General features: G+C 35.9%; 1 protein-coding gene across 1 annotated transcript in view; it reads right to left on the reverse strand.

Moving 5' to 3' along the window:
• The window catches only part of DNAAF11 (dynein axonemal assembly factor 11), a 91,311-nt gene that overhangs the window by 29,794 nt on the left and 35,658 nt on the right, over positions 1–25,859 (reverse strand). Inside the window, exons 4-7 of the mRNA XM_044684342.1 lie at positions 20,518–20,690; positions 13,101–13,333; positions 8,918–9,103; positions 4,539–4,616 (exon numbers count right to left, since the gene is read on the reverse strand). Of these exons, the coding sequence (XP_044540277.1) occupies positions 4,539–4,616; positions 8,918–9,103; positions 13,101–13,333; positions 20,518–20,690 (670 nt within the window). The remainder of the gene's footprint in view (positions 1–4,538; positions 4,617–8,917; positions 9,104–13,100; positions 13,334–20,517; positions 20,691–25,859) is intronic.

Raw genomic sequence — 25,859 nt, forward strand, 5'->3', positions numbered from 1 at the left:
CAGAAATATGACTATTTGGTCTTTTTCCAAAGAGATCAAAGAAAGGGGAAAATTACCTACTTATACAAAAATATAGATGGCAGCTTTTTTTGGTGGTAGCAAAGAATTAGAAACTGAAAGGATCAATTGGAAAAATTGAATAAGTTGTGGTATATGATTGCAATAAGAAATGACAAACAAGATGATCACAAAAAAAAAAACTCTGGAAAGACATGTATGGAGTGATGCAAAAGTGAGAAGAGTCAGAAGAACACTGTACAGAGTACAGAAATGAAGTATGATCCTCAAAATTGGGGATTGGCTAAACAAATTGTGGTACATGAATGTAATTGAAATGATGTGTGCAATCAATACACAGAAATATGGAAAGATGTGCATGAACTGATGACAATATACACAGTAACCACAACCATAAATGGATATTACACACCAAAAAATCAAAGTTAAGTGTAAAAAAATTACAAAAATGAAGCAAAACCAGGATAGCTAAGTGGTTCAGTGAATCAAGAGCCAGTACTGTAGTCCAGAGGACCTGCGTTCAAATTTAACACTTTCTCACTATGGGATCCTGGGCAAGTCACTTAATCCCAAATGCCCAGGCCTTACTGACCTGTTGCCTTAGAACTAACACTCAGTATCAGTTCTAAAAAATCAAGGTAAACTTAAATGAAGAGATATGAGAAGACACTCCCAAACCATTTCTTTATGAATCACTTCAAGTACTAAGTGAGGAGAGTTTTCCTGATAAATAAGTTATTATCAGCAATGGGGAACAGGTCTGGTCTGATGGAGACAGCATTTGCTTTGGGCTTTGAAGGATGGGTAGGAATTCAATAAATGCATGTTGGAGAGGGTAGGGGAGGAACTGAGACACACTTAGGGAATGATGTGAGCAAAGGCTTAAAGATGAGAAGGTTCCAACTGTGTTTAGGTACTGAGAAATGGTGACCCACTTCAACTACAGCATAGGGTAGGAAGTAATATATAATAAAGATGAAAATGAAGAATGGCACTGGATCTTGGATGGCAAAGGAATCCAAACTTGATTCTGTAAGCTATAAAGGTGTAGTGGAGATTTTTACACCCAGAAGGCTTGAAAATTCAGAAGGAAAATTAGCATAGCAATGGTATAAAAAGAATTAGAAGGATAAAATATAATTTGAAGTCATTTAACAATGAAAATAAATAATCCAACATGAAGAGCTTTTGGCAGATATTGTTAAGAGTATAACAATGAAAGGGTGCTGAATTGAATCAGAAAAACAGAACACAAAGACATTGCTGAAGGAAAATATGTCATGCATGAAGTATTATTTTAGAGTATAACAATATCTACCCAAAACATAACCCAAAGCAATGAACAAAATGATCACTCAAGATTGGAATAGAACAGATACACCCACTTCCACAAAAGAAGGAATTCACAATTTTATTTCTATTATTCATGGTTTGAAATTTTAAGCAAAAAGTATTGAGATGAATTGGATAATATTTTTTAAAATCTACTTATAATTCACAGAATTGTTAAACATACTGGTTTTTTTTTCAAATTCAGCCTATATACAGCTTGTTTATACATGGCTATTTATATGTAGTTTCCTTCCTTAGATTCTGAACTCCTTAAAATAAAGAACCATCTTGCATTTCTTCTATCCCTAACACTTATCATAGTACCTGGCATATGGCATAAAATTAAGAAATATTTACCAATTGGCTAATAATGGATCTCTGATCTTCTTGATGTAGACATTTCCCCAGTAATATCAACAGCAGCTTTTGGCATCTTCTTCAGCTTCTTAGCTATATCCTCCAGTGAGGCCCACCAGAATACTGGTGGATGATCCCTAGATTTCCTTATATTTCATAGGGACCAGTGTAGTAGATAGGCTATGCTTAATTATCCTACACTCTGGCTACCATACCAACACACATGCAGCAGCATCTTTTTGCCTCCAAGATCAAAATACAAAAATCATTTATTTGGCTTAGAGTTCTTTAAAAGCTGGCCTCTTCCCAACTTTCTAGTTTTCTTATACTTTATTACTCTCCACACAATCTGTGATCTAGTGACTCCAGTCTCTTTGCTGTTATTTGAACAAGACATTTCATCCCCTCCCAACTCTGAGAATTTTCATTCTTGCACTCATAACTGAAATTTTCTCTCGTCTCATCTCTACTTCCTAGGTTCTCTGACTCTCTTCAACCCTCAGCTAAAAACTCACTTTCCATACCTTTCCTAGTCCTCCTTAAAATTAGTGCCTTCCCTCTAAGATTATCTCCAAGTCATCCTGTCTATATCTCATTTGCATACTGTTATTTGCATACAGCTCTTCTCTATTAGATGGTGAGCTTCTATAGGGCAGAACCTGTTTTTGCTTTTCTCTGTGTCCCCCATTGCTTAGTACAGCATCTGGCACATAGTAGGCCAAAGGGAAAAGAGTACTGATCACCTCCTGAAATAAAAATGTTGAAAGGAAAAGTCTCAGAAATATCATAATCAAACTCCACTTTAAAGAGAACTATTTCAAGCAGTCAGAAAGAAAGCATTCAAGTATCAGAGAACAAGGATCAAGATCATAAAAGTTCTGGCAGCTTCTACAATAAACTAGATGAGACCATGGGATATATCAATACAAAGAGCAAAAGGCATGAGCTTACACGCAAGAATAATTTACCCTGCAAAGCTCTGTATAATACTAAAGAAAGAAAAAAAATTGATCTTTAATGGAATAGAGGACTTTCTAGCTCTTAGATGAAAAGACCAGAGCTAAGTAGGAACTTTGAAAGGCAAACACAAGATTCATGAGAGACCTTGAAATGTCCATTAATATTACCACAGGAAGGTGCTTCAGGAAGATAAAGGGTTAATATTTTAATATAGAGGGAAGAAACAAGAGTTTCTTCAGAATATTAATGTCTTCAGAGGGTATTCAGGGAATTAAATAAAAATAAACAGAATGGGGGGGGGTTGATTGGTCCTGTTCTTAAGATTTTAAGAGGGGAAAGAAAAAAGAAAAAGAAAATGAAGGGCAAATGGAAGAATATAGAAAGTGTAGAAAGGGGTAAAACTTACTATTACTCATAACTGAGCTATATGAGAAGAGAATACCAACTTGGGAAAAGGGGTGGGGGTAGGACAAAAACTAACTTTTTACCTGAACCTGACAAAGGAGGAAAATACCAAGAATACCACACACATGCATGCACATATGCGTACACATTACCCATATGCATGCCAAGAGTTAGGTATAGAAGTAAAATAAACCCAACAGAACATTTTTCTGGAAAGAATAAGGGGTGATTGTTAAAAAGAAAGTTAATACCAGAGTGGGAACAATTGTAAGCAAAACTAACTTTCCTGTTATTCAAGAGAAGATTAAAAAGAAAATTTTTACAAAAGAAAAAAAAGAAATGATATGGAAATTAAGGGCTGCTATCAATTAGGAAATAGTTGGACAAACCATCATATATGTAATTAAATGTTATTGAACAATAATAAATAATGAAAGAGAGGGTATCATAGAATCTAAGGAAGTAGGAACTGACATAGAGTAACCTGACTCAGGAGAACAATTTAAATAATAAAATAAAGAACAACTTTCAAATACTTAAGAACTCTATTTGAATCAATGATCAGACTACCTGTTATGAATCATATTACCCATGTCCTGACAGAGAAGTGATTCACCCAAAGGTACACATGTCTTTGAACTTAGAAATCTCTTTTGACCCTGTTAAGTGAGAAGTTACTATATTTTGTGATTATTATTTTGAGTCTAACTCTAGCTCACCCTTCGTATAAACCAACATCATAAATCACCAAGCTCAATGAATAATATGCTATATTATAAATTTATTTCCTTAGTCAAAAAAAGGTTTGGTGAATTTATTTTAAGTTTTAGAAATAGATCTTTAGGGGATGCAGTCATAAGAGGTATCTCAATATCATTATTCAGCTTATTCATTGCTACTTCAGAACAAATCAATATATTTAATGTATTGAAACCAAATATAACAATGTTCTAACTCGAGTCATGTTTATAATATTCATCAATAAGTTTTGAAAATACAAATGAGTGAAATACTCTGCTAGCAACATTAGATGGTTCCACAAAAACACACAGAGTATTTAAAGGAGATAGTTTCATAAAAACAGCATTATAAATAGGCAGTCAAGGGAAGGATATTATAATGAGATTCCATGATTTTATGATAGGACTCATTATAACACATTAGCAATATTATCATGAAAGAGTACTAGTTGGGATAGTCTTATGTGTGGCATGCCTATAAGTTCATGGAATTTTCATAAATGTCAGCTAAATTAAATATAGTCTGATCTGGTCTGAAAATATGGTTAATTTGCTACTTTGAAAAAATGGTGAATGGGGAGCGGGGAATGATATTTTTTTAGAGCCACCAAACCAGTTAAAATTGACAAATTTATTCATTGCAAGGCAAACCTGTAATTAAAAACAAAATCATGATTACAAATCCTACTAATTTTATTTCTTCAGGTTACTGTTTTTCTCACTTACTTTGGCTCATTAATATTCAAGACTCGTCCATCTGCAGTGATCAAAGTCCTAGGTGGCTTTTGCTGCTTTTTTTTCTCACTAAAAATAAACAGAGAGGGGTGGGGTAGATTGGAGAAGGGGATTCTCATTTTGTTAAAGTAAATGTTAAAGGGAGTAATATCCCAGCAAAATAGTTCATGAAAAGTAAATAAACTTCTGAATGCCACTAATATTTCAGTTTCAAAAGTCAAGTTACTGTAATTATGCCATTTGCTTTCACATTCAAATCAAGGGGTATCTAGGTAGCACAGTGAATTGAGCCCCAGGCCTGGAGTCAGGAAAACCTGGGATCAAATGTGGATTCAGAGACTTCCTAGCAGTGTGCTCCTGGGCAAGTCACTTAACCCCAACTACCTAGTCTTTAGCACTGCTATGTCTTGGCATAGATATTTAGTATCAATTCTAAGACAGAAGGAAGGGTTTTTTAAAAAAAGAAATTAAAATCAGAGAAAGATTGCTATGTTGTTATGTCTACAAAGAGGAGGCAGAATTGCAAAGTAAAGCAATTTCAATAAGAGAGCTTTTGTTGTTCAGTTCTTTCAGCCCTGTCTGACTCTTTGTGACCCTATTTGGGGTTTTCTTGGCAAAGATACTGAAGTGGTTTGCATTTCCTTCTCCATTTCATTTGACTGGGGAATGGGGAAACTGGGGCAAACTGGGATAAATGACTTGCCCAGGATCATACAGCTCCTCATTGTCTGAGGCAATAGATGAATTCAGGTCTTCCTGATTTGAGGTCTGGCACTCTAGCCACTTAGCTGGCCAAAGGCTACCTTTTCCTGAGAGATCCATATAAATTAATTTGTGTATATAGGTGGGAATGAAAAGAGTGCCTATATTTATGACATGAAAAGTTTCTTCCTTTTTTCCAAGCTGTTATATCTAAAGAGCAATAAGAGGAGCTTTAAAGCTACTCACTTAGCTGAGAATGGAAAGGGCCTGGTCTGGAACCAGTTTTCATCAGCACTAACACCCTTTCAAAATCTGACCCACACAGACCCATTCTCTGGTTTCTTCCTATTCCTCCAAAGCAGACAGAGAACAGAGTCTCTTTTCCAAGGAATCCCTCTGGCCCAGGTACAGAGACAAGCTGCCATCCCTCTGATCCAATCCTAAATACCCATAACCTGAAGAAGTCACACTGATTCATACATTTGGATTCTAGCTCACAATGAAATGATTTCAACACAGAGTGAGAAGCTCCCAATTCATATGGTCCAATGAGCCTCCCAGCTGTGGTATGCAGGGGTGTGTGTGTGTGTGTGTGTGTGTGTGTGTGTGTGTGTGTGTGCACATGAGCATGCCTCATGATTACTGGATGGCTAAAAGAAGGAGCAAAGACAGACAACCAACTTCAGACCATGTCTGATGTGAGACAGGGGAAAATGGCAGCTAAAGCAAATCCCTATGAGTTTCGTAGCTACGGGGAATGCCATCCCCAAGTCCTCTGCCTCTGAGTTTTGCTTTCTCTCTCCCTGCTTATATTTCAGCAGTTGCCCTCCTCCATGAGCTCGCGTGGGGATATGTGGTTTTTGTCAAGCCTGTGGGGCTACACACTTGTTGAACACTCCGGTGCCGAGGCGAAGAGAGTGCCAATAATGAATGGCTATCAGATTTGATTTATGATTTATAGAGATAATTGCCAATTTACTTTCCTACTTTGTATGTATAGCTTCTGATTTATTTAAAACTACATTTTATAATATACCATAATTGCTTCACAAGTCAATAATCAGGTCAGCATATAGATCATGATAGCATTATTCAACAGGCACCAAACAAATGCTTAGGGGAGAACATGATTTTTAGTTTGCCACCAAACTTATCTTTTTCATTAATTAAGAAAAGTGCATGAAATCACCAGCAGCCTTTCTAATGTAATGCTTTTTTTTTTATAAAAATTGCCTTTAGCTCTTTATCAGAATGGGGAAGATACTTGTGCTTCATTTTGAGCATTTCCTAGATAAAAGTACTTTAAAAGACAGCCAGGTGGTTCATGAAATAAAGAGGGAGGCCCAGAGTTGGGAAGATCAGAGTTCAAGTTCAGCTTCAGACACTTAATAGCTGTGTGACCTTAGACAAGTTACTTAACTTCCATTTGCCTCAGTTTCTTCAACTATAAAATAGGGAAAATAATAGCACCTACCTTACAGAATTGTTGTGAGGAAAAAAATAATATTATAAAACATAGCACAGTGCCCAGTACATAATAGGCAATGTATAAATGCTCATTCTCTTCTCCCCCAACCCCCACCACATCATCTTCCAGGCTTTTAAGGATAAAATGAGGGAACTTTAAAGCAACATAAACATGCTACTTTTCACTATTTTTTAATAAATAAAACTCTTACCTTCCATCTTAGAGTCAATACTGGGTGTTGGTTCCAAGGCAGAAGACTGGTATGGGCTAGGCAATGGAGATTGACTTTTTCTGGGTCACACAGCTAGGAAGTGTCTGAGGCCAAATTTGAACCCAGGACCTCCCATTGGTGGACCTGCCTCTCAAGCCACTGAGCTACCCAGCTACCCCCATCTATTATTCTTAAAAGCACCAATCATATTCTTTAATTTGCTACTTCACAGACCATAAATTTTAAATATTCCCCTGTCAAATGTTATGTCCTTGGTTAAGTAATTAGATGAATGGAATGTCATCTTACCTATCTTTAATGATTTAAAAAGGGCTACTCTGAAGATTACACATCATTTAACTTCAAACACATCATCAAATAAGCAATCTGTAAACACTTTAAAGGTGAAAGGGTGGAACTAAATAGGCAACATAGCTTTGTAAGGAAGAAATAATCCCATTTCCATTGACTGCTCTTATAGGTGACATAGCAATAGACATTCAAAGAACAGGTTCTTGTAAAGATGAAAATACCCCCCCCAAATAATACAACTGTGGGGTCAGGTGCTCAAATATAACCCAAGTGCACAGTCTCTGAGGTGTGCACTGCCCAAAGAGTATATATATGGGAGCTGAAAGTTTCTTACTGTGTGCCTTCTATACATGTATGTGCCAACTGCACCTGGGGAGCCATTCTTCTGGAATTACACATGGCAAGTATTTAGAGAAATTGGTTCATCCATCCCTCCAAGAAGAGTAAATTATAGTGAAAATGACAATTCTCAAGGAAAGGGAGATGATTTCTGAGTGACATGAATTCTCTAGCATAAACAGGACAATAAAGTTGAATATATCTTGGCTTTACAATTAGCTTAAAAAAAGGTAATATCCTAATCATTTATTGTATTGATTGCTTCTGTTTTCAAAGTAGAAAAATGGAATGTCTTTTATATTCATCAAAATGGCCAACTGGTAACTTAATGAGAACTCTTAATGAGAACTTAAAAATATAAGTAAATTTGCTCATCAAATAAAACATTTCTATGACATGAAAATATGTTCACTGTTATCATTCTGGTGTAAAGAATGGGAGAAGTATCTATTTTGATGAAAATCACATTTTTTTCAAGGCATCAGAGTCAAAATGTACATTTTAGTTATTTGCAAATAATAAAGTACCATGAAAAGATAAGGCATTATTATCATATTTATCAAACACAGAAATTCTTCTAAGAATCAAGAGATAAGTAGGTGGTGTGGTGGAGAAAGTCCTGGTCTTGAGTTTAGGAAGATCTGAGTTTTAATACTGCTTTGGATACTTATAAGGTAGCTTTATGACCTTGAGCAAATCACTCATCCTCTCTTAGCTTCAGTTCCTGTAAAATGGGGATTATAATAGCATCTATCTCAGAAAGCTGTTTGTGAAGATTAAATGAGTTATGTGCTAAAAATATTTTGCAAGTCTTAAAGTGATAGATATATGGATGATAATGGTAGATGATATAATAAAAAGATAAAGCTAGTCATAGAGATGAATATTAGATAAATGGAATGGATAATAGATCTAGAGAGAAAAACAGAGACATTTATTTACACACATGCATATATACATTTAAGTATGTGTATATATATATTAGCCATTATTTAATCATGTGGTGACTAGAGTAATAACTAACAACCATGACTGTATTGTTATTAAGTTGGTGTACATATTGATGATCTAAAAAAATCACTCAGAAATTATTTAATATCACATGAAGTTGGCATATTCAATGGCGTCTAAAGGAATAGGTATATTACTAGCAAATTTTTATTAGCATTTAATAAGGAAAGGTCCAAGACACTTCATTTAGCAAGGGAAAATCAAAGTACACTAATGCAAATTTTAGGCTAAAGGCCTAAAATAATTAATGAAGAAAGAAATGTGATTTCTGAGAATATATTCCATAAGAATTTATTCAGTTAGCAAGGTGTGAATAAGCAACAGTACCTTGATTTTTCTTGGTTTCTCCTTTGTTTTTCCAAGTATCTATGAGTTTCTAGTCTAGACTCGGGGGTAAATAAGGTAGGCTTCTCCCAGAATTCTTTGTCTAATTCATCTTGTGTCTTTTTATTAACTTCCTTCTCTTTTTTGGCAAGTTGCTGGTGATTTTCTTTCTTCTCCAACGAATATGGACTAGAATAGAATAAACACAAGGCATTTGAAAACAGCAAAATCAACATTTTTTCTAATTTTTTTCATATTCTAGTACAATGATAGAACTCAGGAACTTAAAGAGTAACTGTCAGAAGTGATATTATTACACAGAAGGTAGAATGGCATTATGGGAAAAGCTAGAGTTAAAAGATCTAAGTTCTAGTCTAGCTCAACTACTGATGAATAAGCCATTTTAACTTTCTGAGTATCAAACAGAAAATGGAAACTATGCGTGTATCACATATTTCATGGGGCAGCTGCTGGGAGAGTCAAAAGAAAGAAGGTAGTAGAAGATTTTGTGTATTGTCAAGTACTACATAAATATCATCTACTATTATTTTTCCTCATTTAAAATAATAAAACATTACCCTGTTCTCATTCATTCACATTTTGTGAAGTGCTGCTACTTGGAATATGTCACTCAGTGATTTGCAAAGAGAGAGAGTATGGTGGTGTGGAGAGAGTCATCTTCAAAGTTGGGAAGAGATTCATTCAAGTCTTCTCCGTGCTGTAGGCAGATTTCTTTGACTATAAATTGCAGAGAAGGTAATAACTTTCTTGGACAGCTAGGTGGTACAATGGATAGAGTGCTGGGCATGGAGTCTGAAAGACCTGAGTTCAAATTTCACTTCAGACACTTATTAGTTATGTGACCCCAGGCAAGTCACTTAACTCTGTTTGCCTCAATTCCTCATCTTTAAAATGAGTTGGAGAAAGAAGTGGTAAAACACTCCAGTACCTTTGTTACAGACCTCAAATGGGGTCAGGAAGAGTTGAACATGCCTGAAACAACTGAACAATGACAACAATGACCTACATTGACAAGAGGGTTTTCCTCACTAGAAAGTTCCCTGTTTTATCAAAATCACAGGTCGGTCCCTGGTTTAGCACTCATTTACTTGCTTCTAACTAGTTGTGAGACCTTTGGCAAACCATTTCAATTTGGAGGATTTAATTTTCCTCTTTAAAAAATTAAAATTAACTAATTGGTTTAAAATATTTCAAGGACTGTCTTTTGGAAGAAGAACCATCTCCCCCCTCCCTACCTTTCTAGTATTCTCATACTTTAATCCTCTCCATGTACTCTATAATTCAGTGGAATTGGCCTCCTTACTGATGCTCACACAAAACACTCTATCTCCTATACACCAATTGTTTTCAAAGGCTATTGAACCTCTGGCACTCAATAAACCTCATAGGTTCCCTACTACCTCTATGATCAACTATAATCCCCATTTGGCATGTAAAGTGATTTACAATATGGTAGCTTCCTAACTATCCAGCCCTCCTAAATATTTCTTTCTTTATTTTTTAAACCCTTACCTTCCACCTTAGAATCAATACTATGTATTGGTTCCAAAGCAAATGAGAAGTAAGGGCTAGGCAGTGGGGGTTAAGTGACTTGCCCAGGGTCACACAACTGGGAAGTGTCTGAGGCTGGATTCATATTACTACTCTCTTTTAATGTATTCTATAGTCCAGTAATACTGACCTTGCTTTGCCTCCGTCTCCCATCTCTGTAACAATGTGCATGGAATGCCTATAGAATGCTCTCCTTCCTCACTTCTGATTCTAAGAATCCTTCACCTCCTTCAAGAGTCAGTTCAAATATCACCTTCTGCAGAAGGTCCTTCCTGGTCCCCAGGGCTTGCTTGAGCTTTCAACTCTAAGCTTACTGTCCATCTGCTCGTTGTGTTTCTTGTATACACTTCTTTATTTGTATGTTGTCTTCTCTATTCCCTTGAGGGAGGCAACCATTCTCATTTTTTCCTTGATTTCTCTGGCACTGAACAGTTCTTGAAACATTATATGTGCTTAATAAATGTTTGTTATCTTATTAAATGAAGTAGTTGCTTCATCAAGGACAAAATGTTTCTGTTCAATTCCACAATCATTTATTAGGCACCTGCTATATGCAAACCTCCGTGCTCAGTACTGGGAGAGATTGTAAGTTTCCAGGCATGGTACATGGCGCCTCGACACTGAGAGCTTACTCTGCATACACTCTGCATACAGAGCAATACAATATGCCCATAAATGACTGTAACATAAAATGATATATAGGAGTAATCAAAACAAGTGTGAAGTCAGAGTCAGAGAGAATCATTACCAAATGGGTAGTTAAGCTTCACGGAGAATGTGGGAAATATAAAGTATACATGCAGCTGTTTCTTCGATGCAAAATAACTTAAAGTTCTATCTTGTGAGCAATGACTTCTTATAATGGTAAATAAAGGGTATCCAAAAAATGAGTGAAAATGTAAGCTACTAACGCTTAAAAGGATGTCCTTAAAGTCTAGTGACTGAAGTTTCAGAGTATACTTAAATTTTTGGAATACCCTTTATAAGCAAAAATAGGAGATGGAAGAAAGATCCACCTGAACCACTTACATCCTGATAAATACAGAAGCATACTATGATCAGAATAATTTGGATTACGACAAATAAATAATCACTGGCATGTAGATGCAGGCTTCCAAGATAAATTTTACCACATTAGAAAACTATTTTACCACATTAGAAAACTATCTGTCTTAGAATCAATACTAAGTATTGGTTCCAAGGCAAAAGAACAGTAAGGGCTAGGTTAAATGACTTTCCCAGGGTCACACAGCTAGGAAGTGTCTAAGGTGGGATCTGAGACCAAGATCTCCTGGCTCCCTGTCCACTGAGCCAGCTAAGCTGAATCATATAGTAATATTTGTGGCTGAAATAACTGGCTACATCTCTCTCTCTCTTTTTGTTTTCTCTCATTCTAGGATAAAGACTGACAATAACAGTTTCAACCTTTTGCAATTTAAATAAACAGTCTGAAAAAAATCAGGAAAGAAAAGTATCAGAAAATACTTGTTGAAAGGCAAAGAGTGCATATGCTTTTATTAGAAAATCATTACAATGCAAGCGCATCTCTCTGAAATGATATCACAAGGAAAAATTTTGCAAGAAAAAAATTCATAAGGAAAAAAATAGATTCATTTCAAATTAAGCAATATTTCAGGACAAATTTCAATGAATAAAATGATATTCACAGAAACTGCAAACTATGATTGTAGAAAAAAGAAAAAATGAATGAAAAAAAGGCTAATAAAGATTAGGCTATTCAGTTAGGGTTGAAAGAATATAATATTTGAGTCCTTTCCTTATATGGAATGAATGTTTAAAAATAAATATGTAGGGGGCAGCTGGGTAGCTCAGTGGAGTGAGAGTCAGGCCTAGAGACAGGGGGTCCTAGGTTCAAACCCGGCCTCAGACACTTCCCAGCTGTGTGACCCTGGGCAAGTCACTTGACCCCCCACTGCCTACCCTTACCACTCTTCCACCTATAAGTCAATACACAGAAGTTAAGGGTTTAAAAAAAAAAACATCACATAATTCCCAGTGTAATGCCTCCCTCCCAGTAACAGTGAAAATATGATTTAATTTGATTTATATGCAACTTTTCAACAACATATATTATATAAAGGTAGACATGAAGATTTATAAGCAAGTCAGATCATCTCTCTCCATTGCTTTTGCTAGTACATTTTAAGATACAATAATTTAAATAAAAATACTGGGTTTTAGTAGGAGGTTTAGTAGGAGGTTTGGAAATACAATGATGGAAAACGGGTTCTGAGCCTTTGGAAATCTGGTGAATCCTATGGACTCTCTGCTCAAGATGAAGTTTTTAAATCAATAAAAGAAAGTGTTTAGATTATGAAGGAAATAAAATGAAATCAAAATATAGTTATTAAAATATATCTTAAGTTCAAGTTAAAACTCCCTGATCTAAAAGGACCATTAAGTGACCATAATCCAGAGAGTTGTCATTTGTCATTTGTAATTGGAAGTAATTGAAAGTTTCAGTTTTGGAAGTAAATCTCTGAATGTAAAATGAATTTGTAAGAATGTCAATAAGAAAAAGAGAGGAGTTTTGCAATGTATACTGATTTTTAAATCACTAATAAACAGGAAACATGAATGTTAGATTACATACACAGTGTTGTTGATATCTGTGTACCAACGTCCATCGAAGCCTGGTCTATTTCTGTTTTCCTTCTGTTTTTCCTTCTCTTCCTCTTCTTGAAGTTTTCTCTGAGCCTCTTCTTTCTCTTTGGCTCTTTTGAGGCAATAAGCTTTTTCCTGTTCTTTGATTTTTTCTCTAATTTCTGGGTAGTTCTGCAAGGCCTGAATTCTCTCTGATCGCTCAATTTCCTTGCCATCTAACCACTGGTAAAATAATAACAATAATAAAATGATTATTCAAAAGTCGAAATTCAAATTGACATCAACCTTTTAACTATGTAAGTGGGTCAAAAATATGTGTCAAAATAGTTTAATACTAAAATGTAAGTAATCAATGAGAAATTACTCCAGAGGCTTGTCCCCTCTGCCCCCTTGCTTCCCTGGCTTCCTTAGCTAAAATCCCACCTTGGGAATGAAGACCCTCCCAGGTCTCTTTAACCCTACTGCCTTCCCTCTGTGCCTGCCCCAGCGTATGGATCTTGTTTATATCCAGGTGCTTCACAGTGTCTCTCCCATCAGTGAGCTGGTTTTTGCCTTCCTTTCTATCCCTAGCACTCAGCACAATGTGTGGCATACTGTAAGCATTTAATAGCAGCTTACTGGCTGACTGACAAAATATTAAACCCTCTGATAAATATTTGATACTCATCAGATTCACTGCCTAATAGCAATAATAATAATAGCTCATGACATGCTACTAAAATAATACAGTTCACTAATTATCTTTAGCAGTAATATAATTTAAAATTAATACTTCTGTCAATGAGTAGTTCTGTTCCATTTTCTTCATGTCTTTATAAAGACTATGTTTTAAAATGGCATAATGTGAATACATATTGGTATATTTAAACAACTGCCTTTTTCCTACTCTATGGAAATATGTTCTGAAGACAGTGTTTTGGGGATTTCATTTTTGAGAGCCTGCCCTCTCTCCTAGTCTTATTTCTACTATAGAATTTTAGTCATCAATCAATTAACAAGTAGTTATTAACTGCTGCTACATGCCAGGCAGTGTGCTTAAGCACTGGGAATATTGGTGTAAGGACAAACATGAAATAGTTTCTGTTTTCAAGGAACTTAAAATCTTACAGGAGAAATGGCCTATAAACATAGTTTTAAATGCAAGTTAAACACTGGACACTAGAGGGAAACATGAACGACCTCATATAGGAAGGAGTCATCTGGAAGAAAAGAAGTAATTTGAAAAAGGAGACATGCATTCCAAGTAATCAATAAACATTTCTTAAGTGTCTGCTACGTGCCAGGCATTGTGCTAAGCTCTGGGGATACAAAAGACGAGCTTTCCATTGCCTAAATCCAGGTATTTGAAGGGTGCTAAGGCACTGAGACAAAAGAAGGAATGCCATGTGTGAGGAACAGCCAGAAGGCTAGTTTGGCTAGAGTGATTAATATGTGAAAGAGAATAATCTGTAATAAGGTTGGTAAGGAAGATTGGAGCTAGCTTGGGGAAGGGGGAGTGCTAAGTTTCCAAAACACAAGTTCATATTTGATACTAGAAGTAGAAGGGAGCCCTTGGAGTTTAGTGAGGAGGGCCAAAACATGATCAAACGCTGCTTTGAGACTATTATTTAAACAATTGCTTAGAGAATGGATTTGAGAGAGGAGAGACTTCAGGTAGAGAGAGCAATTAGAAGACCCCTGCCATATTCTAGGTTAGAGGTGAGAGGTGCCATTACCCAAGATGATTACACCATAATAACTGCTCCATTAATGAGAATGAGATTTAGAATACAATTTTCTCTTATTAGTTCACCCTAACTTTGGAGAAATGAAAATTTCAGTACAGAAAGTCAAGAAATGATTGGCTACTCTGCTTTTGGAAGAAAAAGAGCTTCAGAGGATAACTGGAGTTCCCCATCACTATACTAGCATGCTCAGAGCCAAGTTTGTGAAATTTTTTTTCATCTAGTTCCAGGTTTTCTGTAATTTACTCCAATTATGGTGACACTTAGGTTGCTGCTTTCAATTGCCCAAATGATCTCCAGAATACTCCCATCACCTGATTTCTATATTCCCTAATATAAGTTATTTTTTAAAAGCCTAGTTAGGATAACCTCCCTAAGTCATGGATCGTGGTCTCCTCAGTGCTAAACCAGTTCCTGGCATAAGGTAGTTAATACCTGCTTCTTGAACTAACAAGTGAATGAATGAGCCTTGTCCCAAGACGCAGTGATATTTAAGAAGGCAAATTTGCCTCCTGGCATTAGGATCTCTAGTTTCTCTTGCTAAGTACCTGTACCTGTATGTTGTCGTTTTGTGTACAGATGTGAACATTCATGTTATAAACTTCATAAGGACTGGACTTAGTTTCTGTTTTGTTTTGTTTTTCACAGAGACATCATTAGCAATGGTAGAGCATAGTTCCTGTTCTCCAAAGAATAGAAACAAAAATCTAAATGGTTTACTCTTTTTACTTGTCAAAGTTTCTCATATTATTCTTATAGAAAAGATAATGATATAGGAATTAGGGAAGAGGGAAGGAACAAATATTTATATGGCATTAACTTACTTTAGGCCTGTCATTGTGCCTTTAAGTACTTAACAAATATCTCATTTGATTCTCATAGCTCTGTTCTTATCCCAATTTTAATGTTAAGGAAACTGAGGCAGACGAAAGTTAAGCAACTTGCCCAAGATCACATAGCTAGTAAGTTTTGGGGCTAGATTTGAATTCAGGACTTCAGGACTTCAGATTTATAGTCCTATCCATTGTGTCACCTTTAAATTTTTTTTTTATTTCTTAGAAAAATTTGCCATGTTTACATGATTCATGTTCTTACTTTCCTCTTCACCCCCTTTTACCCCCCTAACTCTTCCCCCCTCATAGCTGATGCAAATTTCAACTGGTTTTAACATGTGTAATCTATGAAGACCTATTTCCATATTATTGAAAGTTGCATTGGTGTGGTCGTTTCGGGTCTACATCCCCAATCATGTCCGCATTGACCCATGTGTTCAAGCAGTTGTTTTTCTTCTGTGTTTCCTCTCCTGTAGTTCTTCCTCTGAATGTGGATAGCGTTTTTTTCTATAAATCCCTCAGAATTGTCCTGGATCATTACATTGCTACTGGTACAGAAGTCCATTACATTCGATTTTACCACAGTGTATCAGTCGCTGTGTATGATGTTCTTCTGGCTCTGCTCCTTTCACTCTGCATCAATTCCTGGAGGTCTTTCCAGTTCACATGGAATTCCTCTAGTTTGTTATTCCTTTGAGCACAATAGTATTCCATCACCAGCATATACCACAATTTGTTCAGCCACTCCCCAATTGAAGGGCATGCCCTCATTTTCCAGTTTTTTGCTACCACATAAAGTGCAGCTATGAATATTTTTGTACAAGTCTGTTTATCTATGATCTCTTTGGGGTACAAACCCAGCAATGGCTAGATCAAAGGGCAGGCATTCTTTTAGAGCTCTTTGGACATAATTCCAAATTGCTATCCAGAATGGCTGAATCAATTCACAACTCCATCAGTAGTGCATTAATATCCCAATTTTGCCACATCCCCTCCAACATTCATTACTCTCCCTTGCTGTCATGTTAGCCAATCTGCTAGGTGTGAGGTGATACCTCAGAGTTATTTTGATTTGTATTTCTCTAATTATTAGAGATTTAGAACACTTTCTCATGTGCTTATCGATACTTTTGATTTCTTTATCTGAAAATTGCCTATTCATGTCCCTTGCCCATTTATCAATTGGGGAATGGCTTGATTTTTTTATACAATTGATTTAGCTCCTTGTATATTTGAGTAATTAGACCTCTGTCAAAGTTTTTTGTTATAAAGATTTTTTCCCAGTTTGTTGTTCCCCTTCTGATTTTGGTTGCATTGTTTTTGTTTGTACAAAAACTTTTTTAATTTAATATCATCAAAATTATCTATTTTACATTTTGTAATTTTTTCTAACTCTTGCTTGGTTTTAAAATCTTTCCTTTCCCAGAGATCTGACAAGTATACTATTCTGTGTTCACTTAATTTACTTACAGTTTCCTTCTTTATATTCAAGTCATTCACCCATTCTGAATTTATCTTGGTGGAGGGCATGAGATGTTGATCTAAACCTAATCTCTCCCATATTGTTTTCCAATTTTCCCAGCAGTTTTTGTCGAATAGTGGGTTTTTGTCCCAAAAGTTGGGCTCTTTGGTATCACCTAGTTATTAATTCAGTTAAGTATATTTGTAACTAGCTGGCTGAGTGGCCAAATCTGAAATGTAGTCATTAATGGTCTGATTCAGAGAATTTTGAGTTCCAAATTCTCTCTCCTCTCCCTCTCCCCAAATCTCCAGGGGAATGACCATGGACTTTCACTTAGTTCTATATTATTTAACTAATGATATAAGGATCAATTAAAGGAACTGATCTGGAGAAAATTTTCAAGAATAATAATATCTTCAAGTATTTGAAGGGCTGCCCTGTGGTGTTTTCTGTTTAATCTCAGAGCAGAAATAGGATGGTAGGATGGCAATTGCAACAGCAGATTTGGGATCAATGTAAGGAAACAGTTTCTAACAATTAATGATCCAAAAGTGAATGGATTGCCTTGAAAGGGACAAAATTACTCTTTAAGTAGAGGTAGAGGACAGACTAGATTTTATGGTCTTTGAGGTTCTTTCAAATCTGGAATTCCATAATTTTGTGATTTTCTTAAATGATGAATAGCTGAAAACACTGAAGATATTATTTAGATTCTATCAGACCCTTAAGTTATCAAGCTAGTTAAGAGAAATTTCTCCTACCAGACTATGGCTAAGAGAACATGGCAAAGCTAGAACAAGAAGCTCAGGCTTGTTGGTTCTCAGTAAGATGTGGTATAGGCTGAGAGAAAAATCCCTACTCAGAGATTTCTATTTACATATTTCATTGTCTCAAAAGTTTCCTTTGTAAAAGCTGGCACCTTGCCTCTTAAAGGAGTTCTACAGACCACTAATCCCTTAGGGGAATACAAGCATCAATCAGTCTTTGCTGGCTACAGTTTGTGGTCTGAATGAAGAATAATTTTCACAGAAACCAGGGAAAGAGAATTTCCCTAATGGCTTGAGCATGCCTTGGGTTATTATAGGAAATTAGTTCTAAAGTAAAGTCAAGAAAGGGAAGACATCAGTTAAACCCAAATGAAAAATCAACATTTTTATGATGCTTAAAAAAGTCAGTTGTAACAAGAAACCCATTCTGATCAAATTAATCAATAGTCACATGAAAATATATTCTAAAATGCTTTTAGAGAAATGAAAATTAAAACAACTCTGAGGCTATCAGATTGGTTAACATGAGAGAAAAGTAAAATTATATGTGGCATACGGGATGTGGAAAAAGTGAAATCCTGGTGGAATTGTAAACTGATTCAACCATTCTGGAGAATGTTTTGCAACTATACCTAAATGGTTACAAAACTGTACATAACCTTTGACCCATTAATATCACTGCTAAGTTTCTTTCTCAAAGAGATCAAATAAAAGGGAAGACCTAAGTGAACAAAAATATTTAAACAGCTCATTTTGTAGTGTCAAAGAATTGGAAATTAAGGGGACATCCATTAAACAGAGAACAGATAAACAAGTACTGGTATATGATTTTGGTAGAATACTATTGTACTATATGAAATGACAAACAGAATGCTTTCAGGAAAACCAGGGAAGACATATAAACTGATGCAAAGTGAAGTGAGCAGAACTGGGAGATCACTGCACAAAATAACAACAATACTGTAAGGATGATCAAATGTGAAAGATTTAGTTACTTTGATCAAGACAATGATCCAAAGTAATTCCAAAGGATGATGAAAAATGCTCACCACTTTCAGAAAAAGAACTCATGAATACTGATGGCAAATTTAAGCATTCTTTTTTCATTTTATTTTTCTTGCTTTTTTGTTTTTACAACCTGATTAATATAGAAATATATTTTATCTGACTTCATTGTATAATTTATAACATTATTTTTTTCAGTGGGTGGGGAGAGGCAGAGGAAAAAGAATTTGAAATTCAAAATTCTTTGAATGTTAATAAATAAATAAATTACAAATGAAATAAGAAACCCAATCAAGGAATATTCATAAAAACAGAGAACTATCAATGAAGTACCTAGTAGAATTACATCTACAAATGCATAATTGTCTGGGACTATTTAATATAAGGATTAAAAAATCTTGAAAACCTCAATAATCTCTCAGAAAAACATAGTATTTCATATAATATACTATTATAATTTATATACAATTCTATGTTATTAAGAAAAGGCAAAATTATGTTTATTGTATTCTATTTAATAAGGCAGGGAAATATATAATGTCTTTCGAATGGTTTCCATTAAAATTGTTAAAATATAAAAGTGTTTCAACCCTTAAAGGTAAAAAACTTCAGTTATCCATATGCTCTACTTACATGGAAGATCTCATCCACTGACAAACCTAAACAAATTTAGCATTATTCTAATTTTAATTTTAGAATTTTTATGAGATTTGAGTCAATAAAAATTATTAAGTGCCTATATTTAATTGCAAAGCACTGTGCTACATACTAGAGAAACAAAAAAGAGGCAAAAATACAATTTCTGCTATCAAAGATTTCACAAACTAATAAGGAAGAAAACAAATATGTACAAACTATATATAGGATGAATAAGATATAATTAACAGAGGAAAAGGACTAGAATTAAGAGGGACTGGGAAAGACTTCCTTTAGAAGGTGAGATTTTGACTGGCACTTAAAGGAATTTAAAAAAGGTAGTAGTAGAAATAAGGAAGGAAAGCTTTCCAGGTAGGGGAGGTAGCCAGAGAAAATGTCCAGAATTAATAGATGAAGTGTCTCATTCATTAAACGGCAAGAAGACCAGTGCCACTGTATCAAAAAGTACAAGGAGGTTGGAGGTGGGAGATAAAAGATTAGAAAAGTAGAGCAACTGGGTAGGGGGGAAATCTAGATTAAATGATTTTGTATTTGATCCCAGAAGTAATAGGAAGCCAGTGGAGTTTATTGAGTAGGTGAGTGACATGGTCAGACCTCAATTTTAGGAAAATCGCTTAAGACAGATGAATAGAATATGGACTGGAGTAGGTGAGACTTGTTGCAGGCAGATGTGCCAGCAGCCTATTGCAACAGTGTGAATATGAGATGATGGTGGCCTGCAATATGGAAGGAGAGAAGGAGGTACATTTGAGATATGTTACAAAAGTAAAACTGATAAGTCTTGGCAATAGATTCAATATGTGGGATAAGTCAAGGATGACACCCATGTTGTGAGCATGGGGGACTAAAAGGATAATAACATTCTAGAGAAGTTTGGAAGAGAAGATTTGGGTAGAAAGATAATGAGCTCAATTTAGGATAATGTACTGAAGTATTAGAACCATTAAAATATTCATACTTGCAACTGTTGTAGAGTAGCAATCACAAATTCTCTGTATCCTTCAAAATCTGCACATGGATTACCCATAAGAAAAATTTCTTTAAGATGTACATTATGCTGAAGAATTTTAATGCTGCTTAATTCTCCAACAAAATTTACTGTGAGATCAAGTTTTTCCAATCCTTCACATCCTGTGGGTGAAAAATGGTAAAATACCAAGTAGTGAGGAAAGACTGTGTTTGGCAAAGAATGTATGCACTTGTATGTAGTATCAATAACAACCAAAACACTTAGAATTCATTACTTACTTACCATTCAACTTTATAATACAACAAAAATTTACTAAGCATTTCCTTTAAGCAGGCTATTATACCAACTGCTAGAGGAAATAAATTGAGAAGTCACAATCTCAGAAATTTCATAGACTAGGAGGAGAACAAAAACAATGGATAACTAATACGCCATAACATGATAAATACATTAGTTGTAAAACAAAGTGACTTATGAGGTACAAAAGGAAGAAAGTCTTTCAAACCTTTAACAAAAATTTAGTGTCCTTTGCATGCAGAATGCTGTATTAAGATGTAGTTCCTATTTACACTGAAAACACTGCTTAATAGAGGATAGAATACTAACACATATACCACCTCAAACAATCCATGTGCCAGGGTCCAAACAAATCTCGAATAACATAAACCAAGTGAAGCCAAATTTTCCAAGCTTCTCTTTAGACTCAGTAAGGGCACCAAATAAAAGCATAACTTCAGGGAAACCTTCAAAATAAATTTTAAGCCTTTGTTGCATATAGATTTTCTCAAATGTAGTAATTATGTCCCCAATTCCAACATAAACACTCCATGTACAATATCAGTATTCAGTGGGATAGCCTTCCTGATTTTTTATCATGTTATCTTTGAATTATCCTTATTAACTGGAAGCCTATCAAAAGAATTACCTGGGTCCCTCAAGCAAGGTATCAGGGCTTATGTCTCGTTAATGGAAATATCATTGGATATCTTCAATCAGTCATTCTGTCATCTCACTGAATTGATTAAGGAATTTATCAAATTGATATGAAGCTCCCTCTTCAACATTTCTTATAATTATATCTCATAAGTGAGAATTGGGGAACATTTTTATAAGGTCTAATAGGAAACTATAAGGTTTAGGAAGCGCTTCATGTAAGAGATGGCATTAGAGGGGCAGCTGGGTAACTCAGTGGAGTGAGAGTCAGGCCTGGAGACAGGAGGTCCTAGGTTCAAACCCGGCCTCAGCCACTTCCCAGCTGTGTGACCCTGGGCAAGTCACTTGACCCCCATTGCCCACCCTTACCAATCTTCCACCTATGAGACAATACACCGAAGTACAGGGGTTTAAAAAAAAAAAAAGAGATGGCATTAGAGGTAAGTTTTAAAGAATGAATGCTGGAGAGAGAGGTGGTTCTGTGGCTTGACAGCCAGGCCTAAAGACAGAAGTTCCTGAGTTCAAATGTGGCTTCAGATATTTCCTAGCTGTGTGACCCTGGGCAAATCACTTAAGCCCAGTTGCCTAGCCCTTACTGCTCTTCTACCTTAGAACCAATACACAGTATTGATTCTAAGATGGTAGGTAATGGTTTTTAATTTAAAAAATAGTAATTCAGTAGAAGAGGAAGGCAGAGGGAATATTCTAAAGACAGAGAGACAAAAGAATGCCTTGCTTGTTTAGAGGAAAGAGAGCCATCCAACTTGACTAGATATAGAAAACATGGAGAGAATTAAAAGGAGATAATGCTAAAAAAGAAGGTTAGTATAAGACTGCCAAGGGCCAAAAATGCCAGGTAAAGGAAATAAAGAATGATGACATGTTGGATACCTTACAGTGTTGATGCCTTTGAAGCACATGATTTTGTAACAAAGGGCCACAGGAAATCTTTTTTTTCCAGATAATTCCATAAGAAAAATTATTCTGGAAAGATCATGAAGGATGACATCAGAAGATCTGTTAAAACGATAGTGCATCAGTGCAAAATGGTGATAAGAATAATGAGTTTGTTGGTTGATTTTTATCTATCACACTCAAAGGGCACCAAAATAACATGAGTGATGTCTTTTGACTCATGCAGAAATTGGAATTTTGAAGCAGAGTTGCACAAGATCCTTGGCCTCTCTCTTTCAAAGTCACTAAAATCCAGCAGAAAGACAAAAGTCAAGACAATTGGTGTGGGCCAGGGATGCAGTGGATGACTTTGGAATGATGGATGACATTCTTTGATGTCTAACCAAGCTCTAAGCACTGCCTAGAGCCTGCTTCTTCTGCCTTCATGGCCACAGAATGAATTATTCTCATCCATCACTTCCACTGGGGAAAGTCTTCACATGCTTGGGGGAGACATCCCCCTAACCCATTAATAGGTTTTGTAAGAAATAAAGAAATCTCTATGCCATGATCCTGAGCTGAAAACTGACTTTATTCATGGGTAGTCAGTGGTCCATCACCATTTCCAGCCTATGATGAAAAGACTTAATGATATTATAACAGACAATAACTTAAAAGACGAAACTTATAGATACAAAATGTTGTCTCTGAATCATAAAATTTGAGGACCCTTCTACTTTTACAATTGACTCTATGATTGCTTTTGTTATCTTTATTCAGAATCAGGAGATAGTAAAGATATGTACTTAACACAAGAAATTTTATGACAGGAGCTCTTAAACTATCTGTCTCCTTATTTATCACAGTTAATTTACAACTTGGATGAGCCTTTCTGCATAATTAGAAATCTTGAACCCTTGGATTTCACCTCCCAGAATCCTTTTCCCTTCGTCCAACTAGCATCCTTATGTATTGTAAATAAGTTTGCTGTAACCCCGCCCCCTCTCTCTCTCTTCTCTCATGAGCACAGCTGGGTTAGCTCCCTATTTACGCTAGCTTTTTATTTTCTTTTACTTCAAGTTATTATTAATAAATCTTATTAAATATAATACTTGGAAATATTGTATATTAATTTTTAAGCTTATATTTCTTACAATAACTTACAAAACTTACAATAACACTTAGTTACATATAAGATTAATTCATTTTATACTAGATCATATAAGAAGAAACTAAAAGAAATAAATGTAAGTTAAGCTCTTCAGTTTGAGACCTGCCAGGAACTTTCAATTTGATTTAGCTTTCCTGCCAAGATGGTTTACAAGGCTGTGCATGCTGGAGCCATAGGTGAGAATTGGGTTCCTGGTGGACATCAGAGGAGAACAGTTAAGAAAAGGGCTCAGGAAGCCCTCATACCAGAGGAACTAGTCTTTCCTGAACACCCCATGTATCCGAAGAATCATGAATGTGATAATCTTTTCAGGGGTATCCAGGGGACAGACAGATAATACAGATCTAAATGACAGAATTCTGAAACTGACTGGCTATTAGAAGTGAGGGAAAAAAGGGTCAACAATTACTTTAGGTCTAGAAACATAAGAGAAAGGGTAAATACCACAGACAAGAAATACAAAAAGGAGAGGTTTAGGGAGAAAGAGAAATTCAGTTTTGAGTATGTTGAATTTGAAAGTTACACTTTTGCCCATCAGGAAAAGGGTTACCTAGGCCTAACCAAGTACTCCTGGAAGATAAATCTTCAGGCTCTGGTATCCAGATGTTACAGCTTCTAGAGTCAGTGTTGTCTCTGTCGTGTCTAGTTGTAAGTCACATATACTCTGGTAAAGTTGAGGTCATGTGATCCAGAGGCGTTCTGTGCTCCCAACCATTCGGAAGGGGATAACCCATTGGTCCCATTGGTCAAGACATATCAGTCAAAGCATTAATTAAGCTACACTCCAAAAACAATATTAGATATTAATAATACAGAGATAAATATCAAACAGCCCCTGCCCTCAAGGATTTTATATTCCAGCTAATAAAATAGCATGTACAAGCTATAAATTATTTGAGAGTATATCTATTGAAATTTACCTAGAACTATATAAATTCAACTATTAAACACTCAGTAGAAATACAGACCTAAATAATTGGAGAGACATTAATTGCTTGTGGATACCACAAAGCAATAATCATTTGGCACTTGTTTTTTAAAAAAGGTTAATCAGGAATAGATTAGGAATAGAATAGATTAGCAATAGAATAATTACACATGTAAAATAAGGGGGTATTTTTAAGAGGGAGATGAAGCTGGGAACAAGCTGAATTTTGTACAGAAGTTTGTACAGAAGTCTCCTCACAACTACAGTGAGACTAATTGGGGTCCCCTAGGAAAACAAGGGGACCCTGGGAGGGCATGTCACCACTGGGAGGCTGAATGATACCCCCACAGGGAGAAGTGAGCAATACCCGGTTCAGTGATGGTGCAAGTTGGGGTACACAAAAACCTCTCCCTTTGTCACAACAGGTGGTCAGGCTCAAGATGGGGATCAGCTTGACTAATTTATTCACTCTCTCCAATGAACTAATGCAATCTGATCTTTCTTGTATTTATTTAAGTCAACAAGGGATGAGGAATGGATGTAGGGTATTTGAAGGAAAGCAGGTACAGGGAACCCTAAGAAAGTTATTCCTCCTAACAGGTCCTTCACCCAGGAGAGCCTAATCCTGTCTCAATCCAGGAAGGAGAGACAGAGTCTTCCTCAATCCTGAGCTTCACCTGCTCTTCCCACTTATATTATTGCCTATAAGTTAATATGTCTAAATGGTCTAAGGTGGGACACTGTTTGGTAAGGTCCAAGGCAAGATTGCTTCAGAAAACTGCTCCCTGAAGGAGTCCAGCAACCCTAAATGCTGTTGAGCACTGCTAGAGTTCCAGGAGATGACAGGATATCAAGGTATCTTTATAACAGGTCTTCCTTTCAGATCAGGAAACCAAGGTGTCTTCAAGGGATCACAGAGCTCCGATCCAGGTCCTCCAGCTCAAGCCCCTTGGAAGACCTCCCCTTAAGTCCCAACTCCCAGAAGTCTCTGCTGTTCCAACCATCACTGGGACTCTCCTTCTCCCAACATTCCATCTCTTTTCCAAGATGTCCATGCCTTGCCTTCCTTCTTACACACAGAAAAGCAAAAAAATACAGTAGCATAGTGTTCAATAAACCCAAAGACCACTGTCATTGGGGGAAGAGACACATTTGAAGAAATACTGGGAAAAGTGGATAGCAGTCTAGAAGAAATTAGGTTTTGACCAACACCTCACACCATCTACCAAAATAAGCTCAAAATGGATGTAGATAAAATACTCAAATAAATACCTAAATAGAATGGAAACCATCAAATATCACAACATAAATAAATTAGAAGTACAAGGAAGAATTACCTTTCAAATCTAATGATATGGGAAGAGTTCATAACTAATTTGTAATAGAGTCAGATAAAATAGACAA

The sequence above is a fragment of the Gracilinanus agilis genome, chromosome 1, assembly GCF_016433145.1.
Source record: "Gracilinanus agilis isolate LMUSP501 chromosome 1, AgileGrace, whole genome shotgun sequence".
NCBI lineage: Eukaryota > Metazoa > Chordata > Mammalia > Didelphimorphia > Didelphidae > Gracilinanus > Gracilinanus agilis.